Here is a 21,210-nt window from a genome sequence, read left to right on the forward strand (position 1 = left end):
TTAAAAATAATAAAAAATAAAATAAATTTAAAATTTAAAAAATTTTTAAAAATTGGGGGAGCTGGGTTTAATAGGTTTCTGTGAACAAGCCTGAGCATACTGCCACCACTTGTAACATTGTTTCTATGGAGAAAATGTGACACAGTAAAGAAACCCACAGGGATCCCGACCATTTTCCCATTCCCAAAATTACCAAGGAGGGAGAAAAGGCTCAAAGTTGGCTTGTTTTTTGGCAGGATGAACAAGTCTATGACTCTAGGGGGGGAAGCAAAAGATCTACACATTTGCCAAACTGGTAAAGGGTGTTAATTCTTTTAGTGAGATAGCAAGATAGGTAGTAAAAATGAGAGTATCTGCCATTTAAGTTCACTGACTAGGCTCTCAGTGACAGTCACTGAGAACTGGACCACTGACTTCAGAGTCTAACAGGCAAGCCTACAGTGACAGAAAGGGCAAGCAATAGGTTAAGAGGCCAGTCATTCCTGTTCTCTACTTCTAAAAACTTACAGTGGTACCTTCAAGCATTGTGCTTAAGAATGCACACGATTTAACAATCAGACTTGAGAAACGCATGCACTGGAGGCTGTAGCAAAGATTACTCAGCCCCAAACCTACCATCTTCAATGGTCCCACTTAAACCAAAACAAGAATAAAAACCATAGGTCACAAGTCTCTCAGAATTAAAGTGTGGTAACACTGACAAGAATTTCAACCACAGAAGCAAAATTAGGCTATTAGACCCTTCAAGGATACCTAATTCCACACACAAAAGGCTGGACTAGAAAAAGAGTACATCTGCTTCCAGGCCCAATAAGAGCCAGGGCTCCAAAGGAAGGGGGAAGGCAGCAGAGAGCTTGTGATGACAAAGAAAGTACCTTGTTCACTCAACAAACTTACTGAGCACCCAGCCACAGAACCCAGAGACATAACAAACTGACGAATTACTAACTCACCACTCCCAATAATAACCCCTGATTTATAGAATCACTTCATTTCATCTTAAAAAAATTTTTTTATTAAAGGTCATAAAAGCCTTTCAATATTCCATCACTAAAAACTTTGATTAATTTCAAAGGATAAAAATGAGGAAAATAAAAACACATGTTCTTTAGTTTTCTGACCGACCCCAGAAAGGCCCAGAGTTCCTTTGCTCTGTATTTTTCCTTTACACTTTCCTTTTTTAACCCCACATATGTCCACACCAACAATGCCGATTGCACAGCTGTGCTGAGCCTTTCTGCCACTGCAGCTCTACTCCTCTCAGCCACCTCTCTGGACACTGATGTTTCCCCTTTGCTCAGAGGTACTGGTGAGATTACTGTTCTCTATTACAAAAGCCATAGAGTAAATGCATACCAGTGGCTCTGGAACTCTACATACCAAACTACAAATAGTGGTTACCTCAAAGCTAGAAAAGAAAAATGGGAACGGGAGAAAGAAGGAAAGGGAACTGTCATTTTTTTCTAACTCGTATACCTCTGAATCATTGGAATTTTTTCAACATAAACAAATCATGTATAGTATAGATGTAGTGGCTAAATAATACAAAGTTTTAAGAACAACCAGTATTAAAAATACAAGTTTATTTCAAAACTCTAAACATCTAGAGATAACCTGTTATTGCTAAACTGTCCTCCATTGAAGACTGTCTGAATCTTCACTCCCCACAGTGAAGAAGAATGCCTGTTTTCTCATATTTACAACCCTAGATGTTTTGATACTTATTAATCTTTCCTAATCTGAGACAAATTAAACAAAAAGATGTTTCATTTATTATTTTTCTTCGCATCTTTCTTTGCTACTTGTGAGGTTCACCATATTTTAAGATGTTTGTTAATCATTTATCTTCTTTAATGAGTTGCCTTTTCCTCATTTTTCTATCAGACTGTTCCTTTCATTAATTGTTTTAAAAGACTTTTTTTTTCATATTAGGAATCTTAGCCCATTGTAGTACAAATATTATCCTTTAGGATTTTTTTTTAATGGCATGAGTTTGTTGATTTGCCATATAGAAGATTTTAATTTTATCAAATTTATAAATATTTTCCATATGGCTCTGCTTATATGTCTTGCTTCAAAAGGTCTTCGTTATTCTACAATTATAAAAATATTCACCCAGGTTTTCTTGTGGAGGTTTTTTTTTTAAACAAATAGGCAATTTCCCCAACATGATTTATAGAACAATCCATCTTTTCCCTCTCATTTTAAATGCAACTTTATTCATATGCTAAATTTCCATATATATATATATATATATATATATATATATATATATATATATATATATAGGACTTCTATAGTTCACGCTGTTCAATAGGGTGGGACATAGTATTGAGATCCAATAGGGTAAGAGGTAGTTAATGTTCTCACTAGGTCCTGCAAAACTTATTTCAGAATGTTATTCCAGAGAGATTCTTTTAAGTACTTCCCTCCTCCCACAAATATCAAGCTATTCATTTTAATACTCAATATTCTTGTTTCATTAGGTTGTAGAATAAAAGAGCTAACATTTTAACCCAGTGCTGAAATATTACCATTTCCACTTCTGTTCCTCTTCTTTCTTCAGCTTCTTTTTCTTGTTATCTGGCTCAGGAACTTTTTTATCTTTATCTTTATCCTTATTCTTGGGTTTTTTCAATTTACCATCCTACAAAGAAACATGGTGAGAAAGCACTTAAATAAGGACCAATTACACTGCTCGAAGTAGTTTTGGGGAGCCATTAGACAGAAAAACTGGAATCATGGAATATGAGAACTGGAGAAGTTCTTGAGTCCAATACTCTCAATTTGATAGACGAATAAAAATTTATTGGTACTTTTCTCTAAAGCGATATTTCCTAAAACTCCCAGACACATGATTACCTAAGAAAGTAGTTAAAAACATTCATTCTGTAAGGGAAGAGCCTGGGAAATTGTATTTTTTTAGCCTCAGTGGAGTTTGGGACAGAGTAATCCCAGGGTATTATCCTCACTTATTTTAAAATCTACTCATCTTTACACCTCTTCTAATACCACCAAATAACAGGTACAGGAGACTTTTAATGTATTAAATATACAATTTGAAAGGAAATTTCTGATTGAGTCTGGGGGGGAAATACTTTATTACTGCTATTTGCATACACAAAGTCATGAAGCAGTAGGCAAGCAAGTACTCAGGAAGTCCTACAACAATTACCAATTCCCATGATAGTATTCCTTTGAACTGTAACCCTAGATGAGCTGTCACAGTAGCACAGAAAAAGAACAAACATAAACAAGTAAAATCCATCAATACAGGTGATAAACCTCAAAACACACACACACACACACACACACACACACACACACACACACATCCAGACAAAAATGTGCTATTCAAGAGGTGGAGGTCCTGCTTAACGGAATCGAAACTCTCCTGAAGAATATTTTCCTTTGTCCTAACTATTCAATATAATTTAAGTCTTTATTCAGCAAGTTTTATATAGCTATGAAAAATGGTTTTGAGTCATCTTAAAATCAGTTACAGAATGGCAGAACTTGAAAGAACTTTATAGTTTGGTTTGACCTCTTCCAGTTATAGTCAAGGAAACTCTGAAACAGGTTTTGTCACTTGCTCAATGTCAAAAAGCTGCTATTGACTATGATGAGAGCCCAAGTTTACCAGAAAAATAGTAGAATGTGACTCATGGGAATGGCTGGAATATATAAACATTCTAGGACTACACATGATAGGATGGTAATCAGATAACCTCAGAGAAAGCAAATGGCCTCCAGTGTACAAAGGGGAAAGACTACATTACTACACGTAGTTTAAAATAGGAATGGAGAATATAAACGTGTAAGTATGTCTGGGAAGAGAAAATACTAGAGAATTGCATTCATTCAGATAATGTTTACTGTTTAGGCTGAAACACACCACAGGAAAAGGAAATGTTTTTCAGTTAAGACATTCTCTGAACAGCTTCTGAACAGGCATGCAGATGGTTTCATCAGGAAACTATTGGCTACATCGTATGTTTTCAAGCCTCAGAATGGGATTATCAGTCACTAGGAGACTTCAGAACAACTCCCAGAAATGAAAAACACCACAGCCAGCAAGTGAGGCTTAATGACTGATCTTGCCATCTGGGGTCCCTACCACAATAAGACTGGGTATTAATTTAGTCTTTCAGCCTGCTTTTTTTTCCCTCCCCTGTAGGGAGAGGGTTGCTAAGACAATTAAATAAATGAAGTCAACCATTCTTTCTCCCAAATGGTTTTAACAGTTATTACTAACCTCTGTGAAACCCAGAGAAAGGTATTATTTTACATAAATGCAACATAAGCATAAAGGCAATATAGAACGCATGGAGAGCTAAAGTTTTACATTTCTTTATTGACTGCTCTGTACTGGTAATCTACATGAAAGTGGAGTGACTATCATACTCACTACTCAACATTTCACTCTCAATTCCTTGAGTTGGCTCTTATACACTTGAGCTTCTGCCAAGAACAGGCTAGTTGTCAGAAAAGCTACAATTCCCTAAATGCAGGCCCTGATCATCTCTCTACGGCTCACCTACTCATTCATATTCTTAATATGATTTCATTAAAGACACTCCTTCTGCCTTCTTGTGGATTTGGAGGATCAGCAAAGTCCCACAGGAAGCAGGATAACATGGCAGCTAGTGTGCTGGCTCTGGAATCAAACCACATGGGATCAAATCCCGGCTTTACCACTTGGTATCTGTGTGGCCTCAGGAAAATGATTTAACCTCTCCGTACCTCAGTTTCTGCATGTGTAAAATGGAGATAATAGTAGCAATATTTATCTCTAAGGACTGTTGTAAGGATTAAATGAAATGATACCTATAAAGCGTGAAGAATAGTGCCTGGCACACTGTAAGCATCTAGTACATTTAATTTGAATTATTAATATTATTACTACTATGATAGATCACACTTGTAAGACTCACTGCCCCTTACTATCACTATCTTTACTGACGATACTTCAAGCTATCGACTTTATACTTGTGAATCCATTTTGTCCAAGACAATGGCTAAACTCAAATGCAACAAAGCTAATAACTTACTCAACCCCTTCTTCTCTTAGGAGAGTGCAAGATTAAGACCCCTGTGAATTTCTGACATCTTTTTCTTGAATTACTCGCCCCCAGTTTCTAGTCCAAGAAATAGTGTCAAAAGAAGGAACCATATTAGTATATGTTAAATCTACCACAAGCATCAAATAGAACCCTTAGAAAAGTAACTGAATTGAAACTGAGATTTTAAGGAAGGTTATAAGCTAGGAGAAGAAAGAAAAGAGGAAGAGTATATGTGTTCCAGACAGAGGGAACAGCATGTGTTACATAAGCCCTGAAGCACAAAAGAATCTGGTGTGGAAAGAAACAAAGGAGGTCTGTGAGGCTGGAACAAGGTAAATTAGAGAAGAGGCACAAGATGCAGGGGCCAGATCGGGAGAAGTTGTAAAGAGCTTGGATTTAATCCTGTATCCAAGGGACACCCATTTAAAGGACTTTAAATAGGGAGAGTTACCCAAAATGAGTGACGAGCAAGCTTTGTTAGATATGAGAAAGCACTAAAAAATATTCCTAAGGAAAGCTCTTCTGGGTTGTAAGCCAAAATGATTTCTTGCTAATACTTCCCCTGTATGTATGAAGACAGCACAGCTTCTCCAAGAACATGTCAGTTGGCAGCATAGCTATGGGTAGACACCCAGGAAGGCTGAGATCTTAAAACTAACAGTGCCGCAGCCACTGTAACACACTTAAGAGTTTTTCCCAGTGTCTCCTCTACAAGAGAGCAATAAATTCCTAAAACCCATTTGGCCTTCAGAAGTTATTTTACGGAAAACTCCCTATTCCAAACTCAAGCCCCAAAGGGCCTAAGTCTCTTTACTAACCTCTTCTTCCTCTAGTTTTCGTTTCTTCTCTTTCTTGGTATCTTCTGTTTTAATTTTCTTAGGTTTATAATCAGCACTAGAAAGGGGAACATGAATACGCAGTTAACACAATTGTGACTCAGTAGTTCTCACCAATAGGATTAGGACCTCCAAACTCTTCTTGGCGGCCTCCAAGGCAGGCGTGGCTGCTATTACTCTTGGCTGGGCATTCTACAGTCAAGAACAGGAATGGAGAAAGTAAAGAAGGCCAGACCAAGGACCAATAGTTATAGTCCTATATAGAACAAAACAACTTTATACTAGACGCAGGCCTGGAAGGGAAGTGGAGTAGAGGGATACATAAAAAATAGACAACACTAGAAGGTAGAAATCTGGGAAGCACACACACAGGGCAACAATGGCTACCACAAAGTAATAACTGGAAAAGAAAGGGGAGGAAAGAAATTCTCTATGAATTCTGAATATATACAAATGAGCTCATTAAGTATTTCCCTCCTCCCTTTCCATCCATCTTCTACCATAAATCCTTTGTAGATTCCCAAAACATAATAAACTCTGCAAGACTGAAAATAATGAACAGGATTTAACCTCAATGACTGAACCTGAGAAAGAGGTACATGTAAGTCTCAAATAACTGTTTTAAGTAAGAGCAATTTTATTACTTCTATACATGGAAACTTCACTCAGAAGGTACTAACAGGCACAGATCCTAGGAAAAACTGCTTCAGCAATGAAAACTTATCTGTGGTAGGTGATGATAAACTTAAAGTAACTTAAATAATTTAAATATTCTTTGTGAATTCTGGATTATTTGAAATTCCAACAATACATATGCATTACCTTTTTAATAAGAAAAAAACATAAGAAAAGTGTAAATATATATTCTCCATTTAAGCCTCAGGCACACTACTTATTTATTTAGGAAACCCTATTTCTCATAATTCAAAGAGAAATCAGTCACCCAGTCTATTAATCACAAATTCCTAATGAGTAAAAGTCAACTAATGCAGTTGTTCTGTGTATTATTGTCTAAACGACTCCTTTTTGTTTAAAAAAAATTAAAGTAATAAGAAATACTCACTCATCCTCATCTCGAGGTCTCTTTAATGGCTTTATATCCTCTCTAGGAGGAGCAAAATAGCCATCATCTTCAGGTTCATCTTTAATCAATGGTGGACTAAAGAGAAAAAAATTGCTAGTTAATGAGTGGTGGAACATCTACATTATATCAAGTAATGCAAAGTAGGGGGAAGTAGCTAGTGGAAGGATAATATACATGTGTACATATTAAAAGGTTTTCCATGAGCACTTTTTCTCACTTAATTCTCACTACAGCCCTGTGAGGTAGACAGTATTGATCTCAATTACAGATGAAGAGGCGATATCAAGGTTCGGGATCCGGACTCCTTATTATCAGGATTCTTTCCACTACATCTTAGCTGTCTATGCCAACGGAACCCACACCACAACAGGAACAAACCTAAGTTGTCTCCTTCCTTTATTTGAGGGGTCTGTGTATCTGATCCCTCAAGCAATGTGAATTGATTATTCTAGTGCTCCAAAAGCTAAAATACAGCTTTCACAAAAAAAGGAATAAAAATGTATTCCACAAACTTGAGGCCCAAAACAAACTGAAGTCATTCTAAGCCAAATCTATTCACTGTTCAACTTCCTCCTTTGGTTTACTTACTTTATACACAGAAGAGTACCTTGTCCTATTTTTCTTAAGATTCTGCCTTCTGAATATAAAAAGATGATTGTTAGATGACTATCCTGAACCAAAAAGAGGAAGGAACAAGTTAAAAAACCAATGGGACCGGACTTCCCTTCGTGTTGCAGTGGTTAAGAATCCGCCTGCCATATATGCATGGGACACAGCTTTGAGCCCTGGTCCGGGAAGATCCCACATGCTGCGGAGCAACTAAGCCTGTGTGTCACAACTACTGAGCCTGTGCTCTAGAGCCCACGAGCCACAACTACTGAGCCCACGTGCCACAACTACTGAAGCCCGCGCACCTAGAGCCCGTGCTCTGCAACAAGGGAAGCCACCGCAATGAGAAGCCCGTGCACCGCAACGAAGAGTAGCCCCCACTCACTGCAACTAGAGAAAGCCCGCGTGCAGCAACGAAGACCCAACACAACCATAAATAAATAAATGAGTGAATGAATGAATGAATGAATAAATAAATAAATACATTAAAAAAAAAACAACCAATGGGACCAGCAATCACCACAGCCTGGGATGTTCCCTGGCCTGGCACATCTTGTCGGAACTGCACTGCTCACAGCCAGAAGCATCTACAAAGCTAACTAACTCGGCACAGGGAATGGCCTCCAGACACAAAGCCACTCATCTCTAGGGGGGCCAAGGGAAAAGCGTCCAGATTTAGCTGCCAAAGAAAGGATATTCACAGGGTTTCAATGCTGTCCCCCCACCCCCACCCCCACCCCAAGCATACTGGATCCCCTTGCTTGCAAATGAATTTGAATGTTTAAACAGATTAGCTTTCTTTCCTTATTTATGCACACTCCCCAAATGCTGACCTCTATAGCTGTTTCTCCCCACGACGGAAACCACTGACACAGCCCCAAGTGTCCAAAATCTCCAAAAGATTTGCACCAGAAAGAAAGAAATGCTGCCATTTACCCAACTAGTTAAGTAAATGCTAGATCCTAGTACTGTCATGAGTGAAGTTAAAAACACTTGGGAAGGGTTACTAGGCCTGAAGAAAGAATTTTTAAAACAATTACCAGAAAACTGTTCCATCCAGTGAAGCATGTGGATTCTCTACCACGATACAGATGCAAGCTAGAGAGCAGTCCAGCAAAGTGAACACAGAGACCACTGCCTCGAAGGGTATGCTTCTGACCGTCTAGCCCAGAAAGTCTGAAACTGAACCCAGGACTCCACACCAAGTCCAGAGAGTCTAATCATATCTTAGTTTCATAAAAGTTCAAGGCAGTCTCCCGGCAGGAAATAGTTGCCCTGTGTTCAGTCACTGTTATCTAAGAAATCAGAATGCCCAGCTTACAGCTCTAATGCTTCTTGAATTTTACTATTCTGCATTCCTAGAACAGTTACAGAACATGCCTGAAGAGGGCACTTGCTTCTCCCTGGTCTAAGGGACCCAGAGTAAATGGCACAATTCTCAAAAATGTTCTCAAACGAAACTGAAAGTTCAAAGTTTCAAGGAAGCAAAACTGTCAAAACACTTTGCCCTGGACAGTAATGCAAATACTCCCCACAACTCCTCGTAAATCCATCCTGCCATTCAGTGGAGCAGGTGAGAATATATGATCATATAAGTTCTGGTTTTTTTGAAACCAGAGGAGACATTCGGGCTTATTTTAGGGAGTTGAGGCTGATGAGGAAAACAGAATCAAAATGGCCCCAAAAAGTAAAGGAAAAGTGACCTCTAGATTGTGCGTATTTTCCTTTCCTTCTGGAAAAGAGATAAAATATTTCTACTCAAATCTACACCGGTCCCTAAAATGCAGATCAAGTTAGTTTCTATATATGAGCCTCAGAATAGGGGCAATTCAGAGTAGGGGTTCAGAGTAGGGGTTTTTCAGGAAACTCCAAAATTACTACTAAGTATAGAGTTTCTTTTGGGGGTGATGAAAATGTTTTGAAATTAGATAGGGATAATGGGGAGGTTATATAACCTTGTGAAATACTAAAAACCAATAAACTGTACACTTTAAAAGGGTGTATTTTATGGAATGTTAAATTATATCTCAATTTAAAAAAGCTTCTTTCTGTCAACCTTCTCCACTCATAACAGCCTTCTAGAAAATGTGCTGGTCAGTCTCACTAAATGGCACTCTAGAAATGCTCACATTGGCTTAGACCAAGTCCTTTCACTGCCAACTTCCTCGAAAACCTGGAGATGGCCAGTCAGTGCATTTTAGGTAAGATCAGACAACACTGTAACGTGGGCAGCTGGCCTACTGGACGCACACAGAGAAAGAGAAGCCAAGTCAGCAGAGGAATCTTACCTAGAAAAGCCATTTTCCTTCTCCTTTTTTATTTTTGCATCCCCAGAGGCTCTAATCTGAAAGGTAAAACAACAGTAACTGATTAGTACCTTAAAAGGACTAAACTTGAAGAAGCCTCTACCTTACTTGAGATGATCTGGCCTCCACTCTTGGGGCATCTTGATCCCAGACTGACTCTTCTTGTTAGCAAAACTAAACAGGTGGACCAAAGGTCTTGACGCTCTTCTAAGACTCCTTTTTTACAATTCTTCAGATGAACTGTCCAATTTACTGAGAAACGTTTCCCTTCAAAATGGTGGCTTTTTACCTTTAAATGATGGTAGGTCCCTCTCCCTCAATAAATATACTCCACCTCTCAAGGATTTGCCCTTGGCAGTGCAGACAGGAAATAAAAAACCAAAACAAAACAAAAAGGAGTACTTTATTTCCTATCTTCTCTGATTTACGCAAAGTATATTTACGTTTGCCCTCCTTCAACTTTCCAGACATTACAAAAATCTTCACACATACACACAGAGGAATACATACACATACACACATACACACACACACACACAGAGGGTACCAATGGAAGAATACAAAAAATAGTACAGTGGCTGTCTCCAGAAAGGGAAAGATAGACGACAGTGATTTGAGGGTAAAAAGGAGACGTATTTCTCACTATTATTCCCTATTTCATATTGTCTGAATTTAGCAAGTCCATCCAGCATTACCTTTTTAGAAACTAATATAAAAACTTTTTTAAAAAAGTCTATGCACAGTACTACTACTTATTCACAGCCAGATGTGCATGTCACATGTACCACCTTCTTCAGCCCAGGGGGAAAAAAAACAGATTTTACCAGCAATGAGCTCATTAGGTTACAAGCATCCCACAAAGTTTGTTCTACAGAGATTTGGCTAGCAGAATTAACTTTCCCCATGAAAGAAAACTGACTTTCCCAGAAACCCTACATCCCTCAATTTATCCATTTGCCATATAAAGTAAGGTAATGATATGGATAGGTTTGGTGCATGAAATACAGTGGTAAAGGGCTTTGGTTTTCATAGTTTAAGACTCTGGTTGGCTCTGACGTCTCCTGACACAGACCTTTTTCACTCAAAGCCCAGGGAATCTTACTAGTCAATGAAGGTACTTTCAATACCTGCTTTTACAAGGTAAACAAAATGAAAAGTACATCCCACACCTCTTCATTCCCCACTGGAAAGTTCTGTACCTTTTCCTCCTTTCGTTTTTCCTTGTCTCTGTCTTTGTGTTTGTCTTTATGCTTCTCTGAACTTCCATCTTTGTGTTTGGTTTTCTCCTTCTCTTTGTGTTTCTTTTCAGAATCTTTATGTTCACTGTGAAAAATAAGACACAGTTAGCAGAGAAGGGGCAAACAGAGTAGGGACCACAGGGTTCATATCACAAGATTAACTCACAAGATACCCTGAGATAACATGAACCATGGAAACTTAACAATGCTTTAAATAAATAGTCCTGACAGAAGGTTCAAGTAGAGGCTCTTGGCTACATCAGATTTTCTTTATCTTGCTTAATGTTTTAATTTTTTCGAAGGAGCAAAGGAATCAAATAGAAAAAACATAGTCATTCTAAACATACCAGGACATTTTTTTAAGTTACTAAGACTATACAGCAAACCCACTGTATTTCTACAACATTCTACCAGCAGAAAACTATAACGAAAGCTCCAACTTGAGCTCTCACATCTGATGTGAGGAGGTAAAAACAGTTCACCAAAAATCATTTGGTGGCTCAGTGCCAGAAGTGAGACGCATCACAAATGTAGCCACGCCAGGGCTTTGTGCAGTCAGCAGCCCAACACAGTCAATGTTTCCTGCCAGCTTAGGAAAAGCTAGTCACTTCTAGCTTTTCTAGCTAGGGCTTATAAATCCTGCTTGGTTCTTTCCTCAGAATAAGAAAAGATCCATCTAAAAGCAAGGGCATTTCCTGTGCTAAACATTTAAAGCCTTGCTTTTAAAGGGGTTTGTGGGCACACTGGTAGCACTGTAAAAAGGTGCCGCTTCTCTGGAAAACAAAATATGACATTACAAAACAAGAGCCATTAAAGTGCTCATATCCTGGGTCTCGCTCCTGGAGATTTCTCTCTGGGTAAAACATTACAGAGAGATGTTCATTTTGATGCCTCCCATGACAAAAAACAAACAAGAACAAATAAACAAACAAAAAAGCACCAAGAAACCAGATACAGCCTTGGTAAATAACAAGAGGGGGAAACTGTGATATATCAAAGCTATACATCACAGTTATCATTATCATTATGTAGCTGTTATGCTATAATTTGTGAGTCCTACAAATATACATGGAAAATGTTTACGACACAAATGGAAAAAAGGAATATATAAAATGACTGCAGTTATATAAAAATATGCATGTAGACAAAGACTAAAGAGCAAAAATCACAAGCTGTATTTTAAGGTGAACACTGGATGACTATTTTCTTCAGTACACTGGGTAGGAGGTTTAGGAACCTTGCTCACCTCAGCAGCCAATATATTCCACAAATTAACAAAAGAGAGCATGAATTCAAGTGCTATGAGTTGGGGGTCACCCCAGACACAGGACAGCTGACAGCAACCCCAGATGACAGGGACAGTCAAACCTATAGGCAGCATCGGCTCTTGCCTTTCCCACCATAGACTGTATTTCCTATCTGTCACATTTACCACCTTCAGCCCAGAAGAAAAAAAATAGATTTTACCAGCAATGAGCTCATTAGGTTACAACCATCCCACAAAGTTTGTTCTAAAGAGATTTGGCTAGCATACTCAGCTACATCAAAGGCCAAAAAGGGAGAAACAAATGATGGCGACCAGTTAGGTGAGAGCCCCGGAATGTGGATCAGGAGAGCATCGCTATCACTCATATCTCTGGGCACAAAAGAAGCCCCAACTAAAGATAGGAGTTTGGATAATAAATCAGCAGAAACTCTATGAAATCCAGCCAGGAGGGCAGGGGCACTAGTATAAACAGGACTACAGATTTAGGGAAGACCCAGAACTACCACAGATGGGAAATAAAGCAATGTCCACTCTCCTTGGTTGATATACTCCTCCCTCTATGTTGGTCTCATTACGTTGTTATTTAGATGTGCCACACACAGAAAAATAACAAATTCCTATATAAGCACACTTTCTTTTTAACTCTAGTATGCTTGGAAGCACATGATGATCGATTTTTCCCACCATGCTTTTTATTCTCAGCATTACTATGATGTCACTCTCTACTCAATTTGCTCTCTCTCATAATCTGTTTTTACCAAAACGCAATGTTTTATAAACAAATTTATCCTTTATTTTGTACAAAATGGCTCCCGATTACAATAACACTCTTACTTCCAGTTCTCATTAATTCTTCCAGCTTTAGAATGGTGAAAAAACAAAGTTGCCAAGATTGCGATTCTTTAGTTTACATATATGAAATCACAGGCCCATGGTTTTGATACTACCAGCAAAATGTCTGAGCTTACTATTCTATATACAAGCACTGAAGTTTCAGTTTTTGTTTTGTTTTGAACATTAACTGTAAGAGGAATTAATGGTCATCTACAGAAGTTTCTGCCTAAAAGCAAAAAATGTGGAACAATTACATCCATAATATTAATGGGTGGATATACATCCCTCCCTAGACTAAGAAAAAAGAAAAATCTAAGCAAGCATTGTGCTGCTCAGTGCTTTCACATACATTATTTCATTCAGTCCTCACAACACCTGTGTGAAGTAGGCTTTATTATCCCCTTAAACTGATTTAGAAACAGAGGAGCCAGTGGTTCAAAGTCTTATTCAAAGTTACAATGTTAGAAAGAAGGGCAGTTGGGATTTAAACTGAGTATTTCCATCTCCAAGTTCTGAGCACTTTCCACTAAATCAATCATTACAATTCCATGAAGTTGATACATACCACATAAGGGTAGCCTGGTGTTGTTAGAGACAAATGCATGTCCAGTCTGAGATTTGATGCATAAGATCAAAACTTTATTCTACCATCAGTGGAAACTTTCTAGAATAGAGATCTAGGATATCTGAAATGATAAAACCCTTGGGACAGCTACTTCTCATTTTGTCTTCCCATGAAACTCTAAATGGCTGACTTAAGAATCTAAGTTTAGGAATGCTCTATATTCCTTATTCCTTTATGCTCCACCTCCACGCCTCCCCACCCCCCACCCCCCTTGTTCTCTTTCTCAATGAAAGTAATTCTTAGAACATTAGTCTGTTTCACTAGAAAACTGGCTCTCTGGCCTTCTGGCAATCACAGCATGGGCACCATAAGTATACACATAGGCCTCCAGTTTTCTGCTTTGCTATTCATTACCACACCAAACAGAGATCAGGGAAAAGAAGTCAACAAATGACATGGCAATGAGATAGTACCCAGGCCACCCCAGGAAAGTGAAAAAAGTCAGTACTTCCTCTGCCTGCTAACCAGAGGGAACTCTATTCAGGAAATTCAAAGTTCCTGCTAGAGTAGTAACCACTTTGTAGGTCATAATTAATCACAAAGACCAAAATGAGATGAAACTATCAACTTGACTTTCTAAAGGCAACTCACTCTCCTCTATTCCCAACTGTTTAGATATAAGAGAACAAGTTTGGATTTTTAGACTGAGTTCCGGTGATTCAGGGTTAAGGAACATCTTGTGGTACAATGCATTCCATTGGGGACTACTAGAAATATGGGTTTATGAAGCCCTATTAAGTCTCTTGAACACAATGCTAACATCATATCTACGTGTCAGGTGCTGTTCCTGTCCCTGCCTCCAGAAATAGAGAGCAGAGCACCGGGAGTCCTACCCCTCATCCATAACCCCACACCGACAGAAGTGCTGCCAAAGAGCGAGCCTCAGTGGTAGTCTTTCCTAGGAATCTACCTGAATTAAGTAGCAGATGCACTTGGGGGTCAAAGTCCTATCATACAGAAGCATGTCTAAGGCTGTGCCATGGAAGTTAGAAGCAGAATTTGGCCAGTGGTAGAAAATGCAGCCAATCTGGATCAGTTAGGCTGACTCATCACCATTCAGGATTTCCCAACATGTACCTCTTTTTCCAAAAGACTTAAAACTGGCTTGACTTTCACACTGGCTTAAAGGGCAGCACCTTTCCACTTATGATAGTGAGATGATGGAAATTCTGTCCAGTGCAGAAGAGGAGTTCATATGTTGACTACCTGTTTTAAGAGACATTACCCAGGGCTTCCCTGGTGGTGCAGTGGTTAAGAATCTGCCTGCCAATGCAAGGGACACGGGTTCGAGCCCTGGCCTGGGAAGATCCCACATGCCGCGGAGCACCTAACCCTGTGCGCCACAACTACTGAGCCTGAGCTCTAGAGCCCGTGCGCCACAACTACTGAGCCCATGTGCCACAACTACTGAAGCCTGCGTGCCTAGAACCCGTGCTCCGCAACAAGAGAAGCCACCGCAGTGAGAAGCCCACGCACCACAATGAAGAGTAGCCCCCGCTCACCGCAACTAAAGAAAGCCCACGCACAGCAACAAAGACCCAACACAGGCAAAAATAAATAAATTTATTTATTTAAAAGAAAAAAAAGAGCCATTACCCATGTCTTTATACTGATCCTGCTACTTTTCCATACACAATAGACACAATATGTAAAAGTCACAAAATGGGTTTTAAATATAACTGAGGACTACAATACTGGCCAGTTTGGGGCAACAGTACAGGTGACTGTAATATTGAAGAAATGTCAGTGGGGCTAAATAAGAAAAATAAACTAGAAGAAAAGCTTGATAATGACCACAGTAAGGAAACCCAAAGATCTGAAGAACAAATACATTTTAAGAATGAGTTTAGTCTGGGGTACACTGAAGGCCAAAATACAGACAGTAGCTGGCATTCCTAGAACCTCTGAAATGGTCATACTCTTGGATGAAATATGAATTTCATCATCAGGAACTCACAGAGAAAACATCCAATTACTGGCTATACACAGAAGCCGACTCCTTGGCTCGGGGCTCATGTCTGTCTGGGGAAAAGATCTACCTAACATCAGAGCCTAGACAAGCAAAAGTCAATGCCAAACAGAGTAAATGGGAAGATTCAAAGTCACCTCTCGAGTGAGACTCTTGTTGGACCTGAGCAGACAAAAGAGAGGGTTGACCAGGGTTAACCTTAGGAAGGCACTTAGGAAGGCACTTAGGAAGAAGAATGGGAGACAGGGTGGAAGTAGGGGGATGGCAGTAGGAAGCCAAGAGTGAAAATATTTTCTTTCTGCAAGAAGGCATTTGCTGCCTCTTTAGGAAAAAACCCTGTGTCTGATATTCTGGGAAGCTAGGATGTTGGCTATGGGAAACCATGTAAATTTGTTAAAGAAAACTAAAACAATGGTCTGTCCTCTATCAGCAATAAAAATATTTAACAGATATTTAAACAGTACTAAGTGCCAGGCACTCTTCTAAGCAATTTAATCTCCATTATAAAACTGAGGTAAGTATTTTCATTTTACAGATATGGAAACTGAGACATGGGAAGGTTCAGTAACTTGCCCAAGGAAATACATCTAACGAACAATAACTAGGATTTAAACTCAGGCAGTCATGCATTTGACCACTCTGGTGCCTTACTCCCCAAACAAAGCAAAAACGAAACACTGCTAAGGGGAGAAGAAGCCTCTTTACCTTCTGCGAATAGGACCTAGCCACTAATGGCTAAGAGAACAAACTCATTCCAGCAACCTGCCCACTTCCTCAAGGCAGCAGACCCCTGCAGGTTGCAGCCAATGGAGTCACAGGGGATTCCTATGGGAGAGCCTAGAAAGATTCCAAGCTGTGAAAGGAGGAAACCCTTCAAAGGAAAGCAGACAATTAGAGCTTAAATAATGTTTGTTCAATTAAACATTCTAGGAGGTAAATTCAAAAGTTGCCTCTTGAAAAAATGCAGCAGCTAGTTTCTGAAAGGCTCTGAGAAATGAAGATTTCTCAATGCTCATCCACCATTATAGGTTACTAAATGAAATCCCAAGAATTATTAAAACTTGGGAGTTGAGTGGAATCTTAGAAATTATTTAATCCTTTGTTTGCAGGTCAGAGCAGATAAAGGGATGTGCCCAAAGATGCCAAAGCCGATACACATTCTGAACTCCCATCCCTCCCCTAAGTTCTTTATCTCTACTAATAGGGTAAACAGTCACACAGTTATCCAAGCTAGGAATCCTTTTTCTTAGACCCCCTCATGCCACTTGTGGCTAAGTCCTATGTTTCCCTTTCTCAACTATTTTCAAAGGCTTCTTGCTCCTTTAGAATCAAGTCCCAGCTTCTTGAAATAGCATTTAATAGTTTTTCCTCAAGCAACTTTTTGGAGCCCTCGTTTTCTAACCCATCCTGTTAACCCAGGCATCCTCCTAACTGGATTCTACCCAGAGCAAAGTACATTACAATGCTTCCATATTTTGTTTATGCTTTTCTCGCTGTCTGGAATGTCACTCTTTCTAGCCATCACCTTTCCTTGTCAAGATCTTAACCATCTTTCCATGGCTGGCTCAAATACCCTTTCCACCATGAAATCTTAAAAAAAAAAGAAAAAAGACTGTAGGTCATTATAATAGGGCTAGATATCATTGAAAACCAGGGCACCAAAATAGATGTTATCAATAAGTAACTACTAAATTAGATTCAACTACCAAAATCAACAGCTTCAATTTATCTGAATGATATTCTACCAGGCTTTGTGGTAATCATAATAATCTCAATTACTGAGTATGTTACAGTTTCCAAAGAGCTTTTATCTGCATAATTACATTGAATTCTCCCCCAACACACCTGAAAGCTCGACCAGGCTAGTATTGCTATCAACACTCAACCAAAATGGGAAAAGACCCAGAAGTTAAGCGGCTTGGATAAGGACACACAGCTAGTAAATGATAGAACCTAGCCTCTCCACTTCTATTTTAGTGTGCTTTCCACTACATCACATTGACTCCCATGTCAATGGTGGTGGTACTCAGTTTTCTCATTTCTAAAGTACCCAATCTTCTCTATTTACCTATGTTAACTGTCCATTTCTCCCAGACAGGTTGATACAGGGACATGTAGATAAATGGAGGGCTTCAGCAACAGCTCACAAAAAAAGCAGTAAACACATCTTTTAAATGTGATTACTTTCAGAAAAACTGCCCCTAATCTGAGAACCAGTTGCTTAATTCCAGTGCATTTCCCTACGAGCCTATGTTCTCTCAACTCTAATTCAGGTAGGATTTGGAACTGAAGGGAAAGCAGAAACCAAAAGCAACCTTATTCTCACACTGACTGTATAAATTAGCACCGCCAATGTGGCTGGAAAAGCACTTCCCTTACTGTTTCACAGTAGTTCTTTCTATCTTCCCTGGCCTTCCACAAAATTGTCACTCCACCCTGAGCGTCAGGTTTAAAAATGACAAGAGATGCACACAGTCAAAAGCTAGCAGGAGAAATGTTGTATTTCACATGTGATAGTCCTTTGTTTTCTAAATTCAAGCCTCCCCCCCCAGTTGCTTTTAATGATGTTGTATATATAAGAGGTCTAGTATTAAAGATAACTTATGCTAAGAATGCAACGTTTCAAGAGAAGTATCTGGTGAGATCCTACAAGCCCAGTGATTCCTTAGCATCTAGTAAGAGTATTCCTTTTATTTCTTTAGAGAGGATTTATATATTGCTTTAAAGGACCTCAAGTGCTAAATATCAACGCTAATGGAAAGAAGCAGTATCAGAGACAAATAACAGAAGAAATTATTTTTATTTGACTTTGGTAGAAACTTCCTGTGATGTTATAGGCCAAAGAGTCAGAGATGGGGTTTTCACAGGGTCAGAATTTAATGAGATTAATACTTCTAATGCCAAAAACTTTAGGGGTTTGGGGCCCAAAGAAAGAGGCAGCGCCTGAAATGATCTGGCCATTTTAAAACCTAAGCTGCCTACAATATGCATATGAGAAAGAGATGCTCGTATTTAAACACAGATAGTTTAGCAACACAACTAACCTCTCTTAGGGAGGGAGATTGTTTTGTTTTGTTTTATTTTTTACTGGAAGGAATAATGTAGTGGGAGAAAAATCATACTAGGACTCAGAAGCCCTGGTCTCTCATCCTCACTCTGCCACCACCCTGCCATGTGACTTTGGGCAGGTCACCTCAGACTCATGTCCACACAAAAAAGAGATGAGGTGGAATGATCTTTAACACCCCTTCCCCTATTTTGCACCTTGAATTAGAATAATAAAAGGAGAAAGCATATGAATAAGATGGGATCTCCTAAGAGGTAGGTCTAAATCCCGTTCTATCTCTGAAAGGCTTGTTTCCCATCCTCTGACACTCCAAATATGCAGTACATATTACTATGCAGGACAAAGAGGCCTCCTGGATTTGGGTCCTAAGTGTAGCCTAACGAAAAATGACTGATGCTAATATCTAGCAGAGAAGGAGGGAATATAGATACACATTACTGTAGAACTTGTTTCCTCATAATAGATAGCCACAAAATTAGGCAGGGTTGATGAGCAAAGTGTTAAAATAAAGTGAAGCATTTTGGAACAGAACATGCTACATCTTAATTATCCTGGGCTTCAGAGGTGATTAAACAATCCTCAAGGTTTCCTTAATGTGCTAAGAAGAAAAATGAAGAAACCCAAAACTACCGTTAAGGTCAGAAGTCACTTAAAAAGGAACACAGTGTACAGAATTTTACTGGACCATAACCAACACACCTGCTTTGCTGCAAAGAGGTAGCGTGTCAGGAGAGGTCAAAACAGGAAGCATTTAAAAGTCTGCTTACAACACATCATCTGGTTCAACTGTCTTAAACTTACTCACATGTGAATTAGAGATCCAGGGCTAGATTTAGTCATATATAAACAGAAACTCAGAGCAGGTTCTTCCAATGCCTTTTGGCAAATAGGCTACTGTTTTCTCAAGTATTCTGATTAGAAATGAAGAAAATATTAAAAGGCACAAAATTGCATAGAACAAATTCCTGATTGCCTATGCTATAATCTTGGAAAAGTATGCTTTTAATAGATGTACAAAATATTATCTCTTCACATCTGTAGAGCAGATCACAGTTAAAGAGCTTTCATACTTACTGACTCCCAGGGTCCCTTCTGAAGCATGTATTAATATGAGGAAACTAAGGAAGACGAAAAAGCTCAGTTGAGGAAGGTTAGATAACCTGGTCGAGATCTCATGAGACCTAAGTGGATAGACCAGACCAGAGGCCTTCTCCTAGATACAGGCAAGAAACCATTGTGGACTTTTCAAGAAAAATGATGCCAAAATTACATCCTTTATTTTTAAAAAGGAGATTCTGGTAAAACAGGAGAGGGCCAAATTTATGTCCCAAAGCCTTTTATGCCACTTCTACCTAATCTTTTCTCCCATCACAATTGCAAATTATGGTTGGTGAAGTAAGATGTGTCAGAGAGTAAGAGATCCATTTTTAAAAGCTTATGGTTTACACAGATCGAACCCACACCCCCTGCAGTGGAAGCCTGGAGTCTTAACCACTGGACCACCAGGGAAGTCCCTGTTTTTCTTTAATTAACAATAATCTTTTGATGTTCCTACTACCTGGTTTCTTGCAAAAACTCCTATGTATCCTGGCTCTCCTCCCTTACCTCTTCAGGGCAGTCCCTCAGAGTCATCTGAGAGGCTGTCTTCCAGGCTTAAGTCCTTAGCAAGTCCATTATGGTTTAAATAATAACTTCTATCTTTTTAAAGTCTTTCTGGACAGATTTCAGGTAACATGAAAATTAGTTTTTCTTCATCTGATCTATAAGCATTTTCCTCAGATGATGAAGTTCTTCATGGTCAAGACTATCTCACATTTTTTGGCACTTCACATCAACTAGCACATCATAAAGATGGCAAGCAAGATAATTCTTGTTTGACATGATCAGCAATTCTACTCCTAAGTATACACCCAAAAGAATTGAAAGCAGGGACTCAAAACGATACTTGTACACCCATGTTCTTAGCAGCATTATTCACACTAGCCAACAGGTAGAAACAACCCCAAGTATCCATCAACGGATGAATGAATTTTTTATTTTATTTATATTTTTTGTTTGTTTTTTTGTTTTGTTTTGTTTTTGAATGAATTTTTTAAAATGTGGTAGACAGACAACGAAATATTAGTCAACTATAAAAAGGAATGGAATTCTGATATTTGACAAAATGGATGAAACTTGAAAACATTATGCTAAGGAAAATAAGCCAGACAATATATTGTCAAATATTTGTCAAAAATGACAAATATTTTATGATTCCACTTACATGAGGTAGCTAGAGTGGAAAAATTCACAGATAGAAAATAGAAGTTGCT

General features: G+C 38.9%; 1 protein-coding gene across 1 annotated transcript in view; it reads right to left on the bottom strand.

Annotated features, from left to right (window-relative positions):
• TOP1 (DNA topoisomerase I) overlaps nucleotides 1–21,210 on the bottom strand; it is an 86,623-nt gene that overhangs the window by 30,759 nt on the left and 34,654 nt on the right. Inside the window, exons 4-8 of the mRNA XM_082430177.1 lie at nucleotides 11,098–11,221; nucleotides 9,881–9,936; nucleotides 6,963–7,058; nucleotides 5,882–5,957; nucleotides 2,535–2,647 (exon numbers count right to left, since the gene is read on the bottom strand). Of these exons, the coding sequence (XP_082286303.1) occupies nucleotides 2,535–2,647; nucleotides 5,882–5,957; nucleotides 6,963–7,058; nucleotides 9,881–9,936; nucleotides 11,098–11,221 (465 nt within the window). The remainder of the gene's footprint in view (nucleotides 1–2,534; nucleotides 2,648–5,881; nucleotides 5,958–6,962; nucleotides 7,059–9,880; nucleotides 9,937–11,097; nucleotides 11,222–21,210) is intronic.

The sequence above is a fragment of the Balaenoptera physalus genome (assembly GCF_965194825.1).
Source record: "Balaenoptera physalus genome assembly, chromosome: 16".
Lineage (NCBI taxonomy): Eukaryota > Metazoa > Chordata > Mammalia > Artiodactyla > Balaenopteridae > Balaenoptera > Balaenoptera physalus.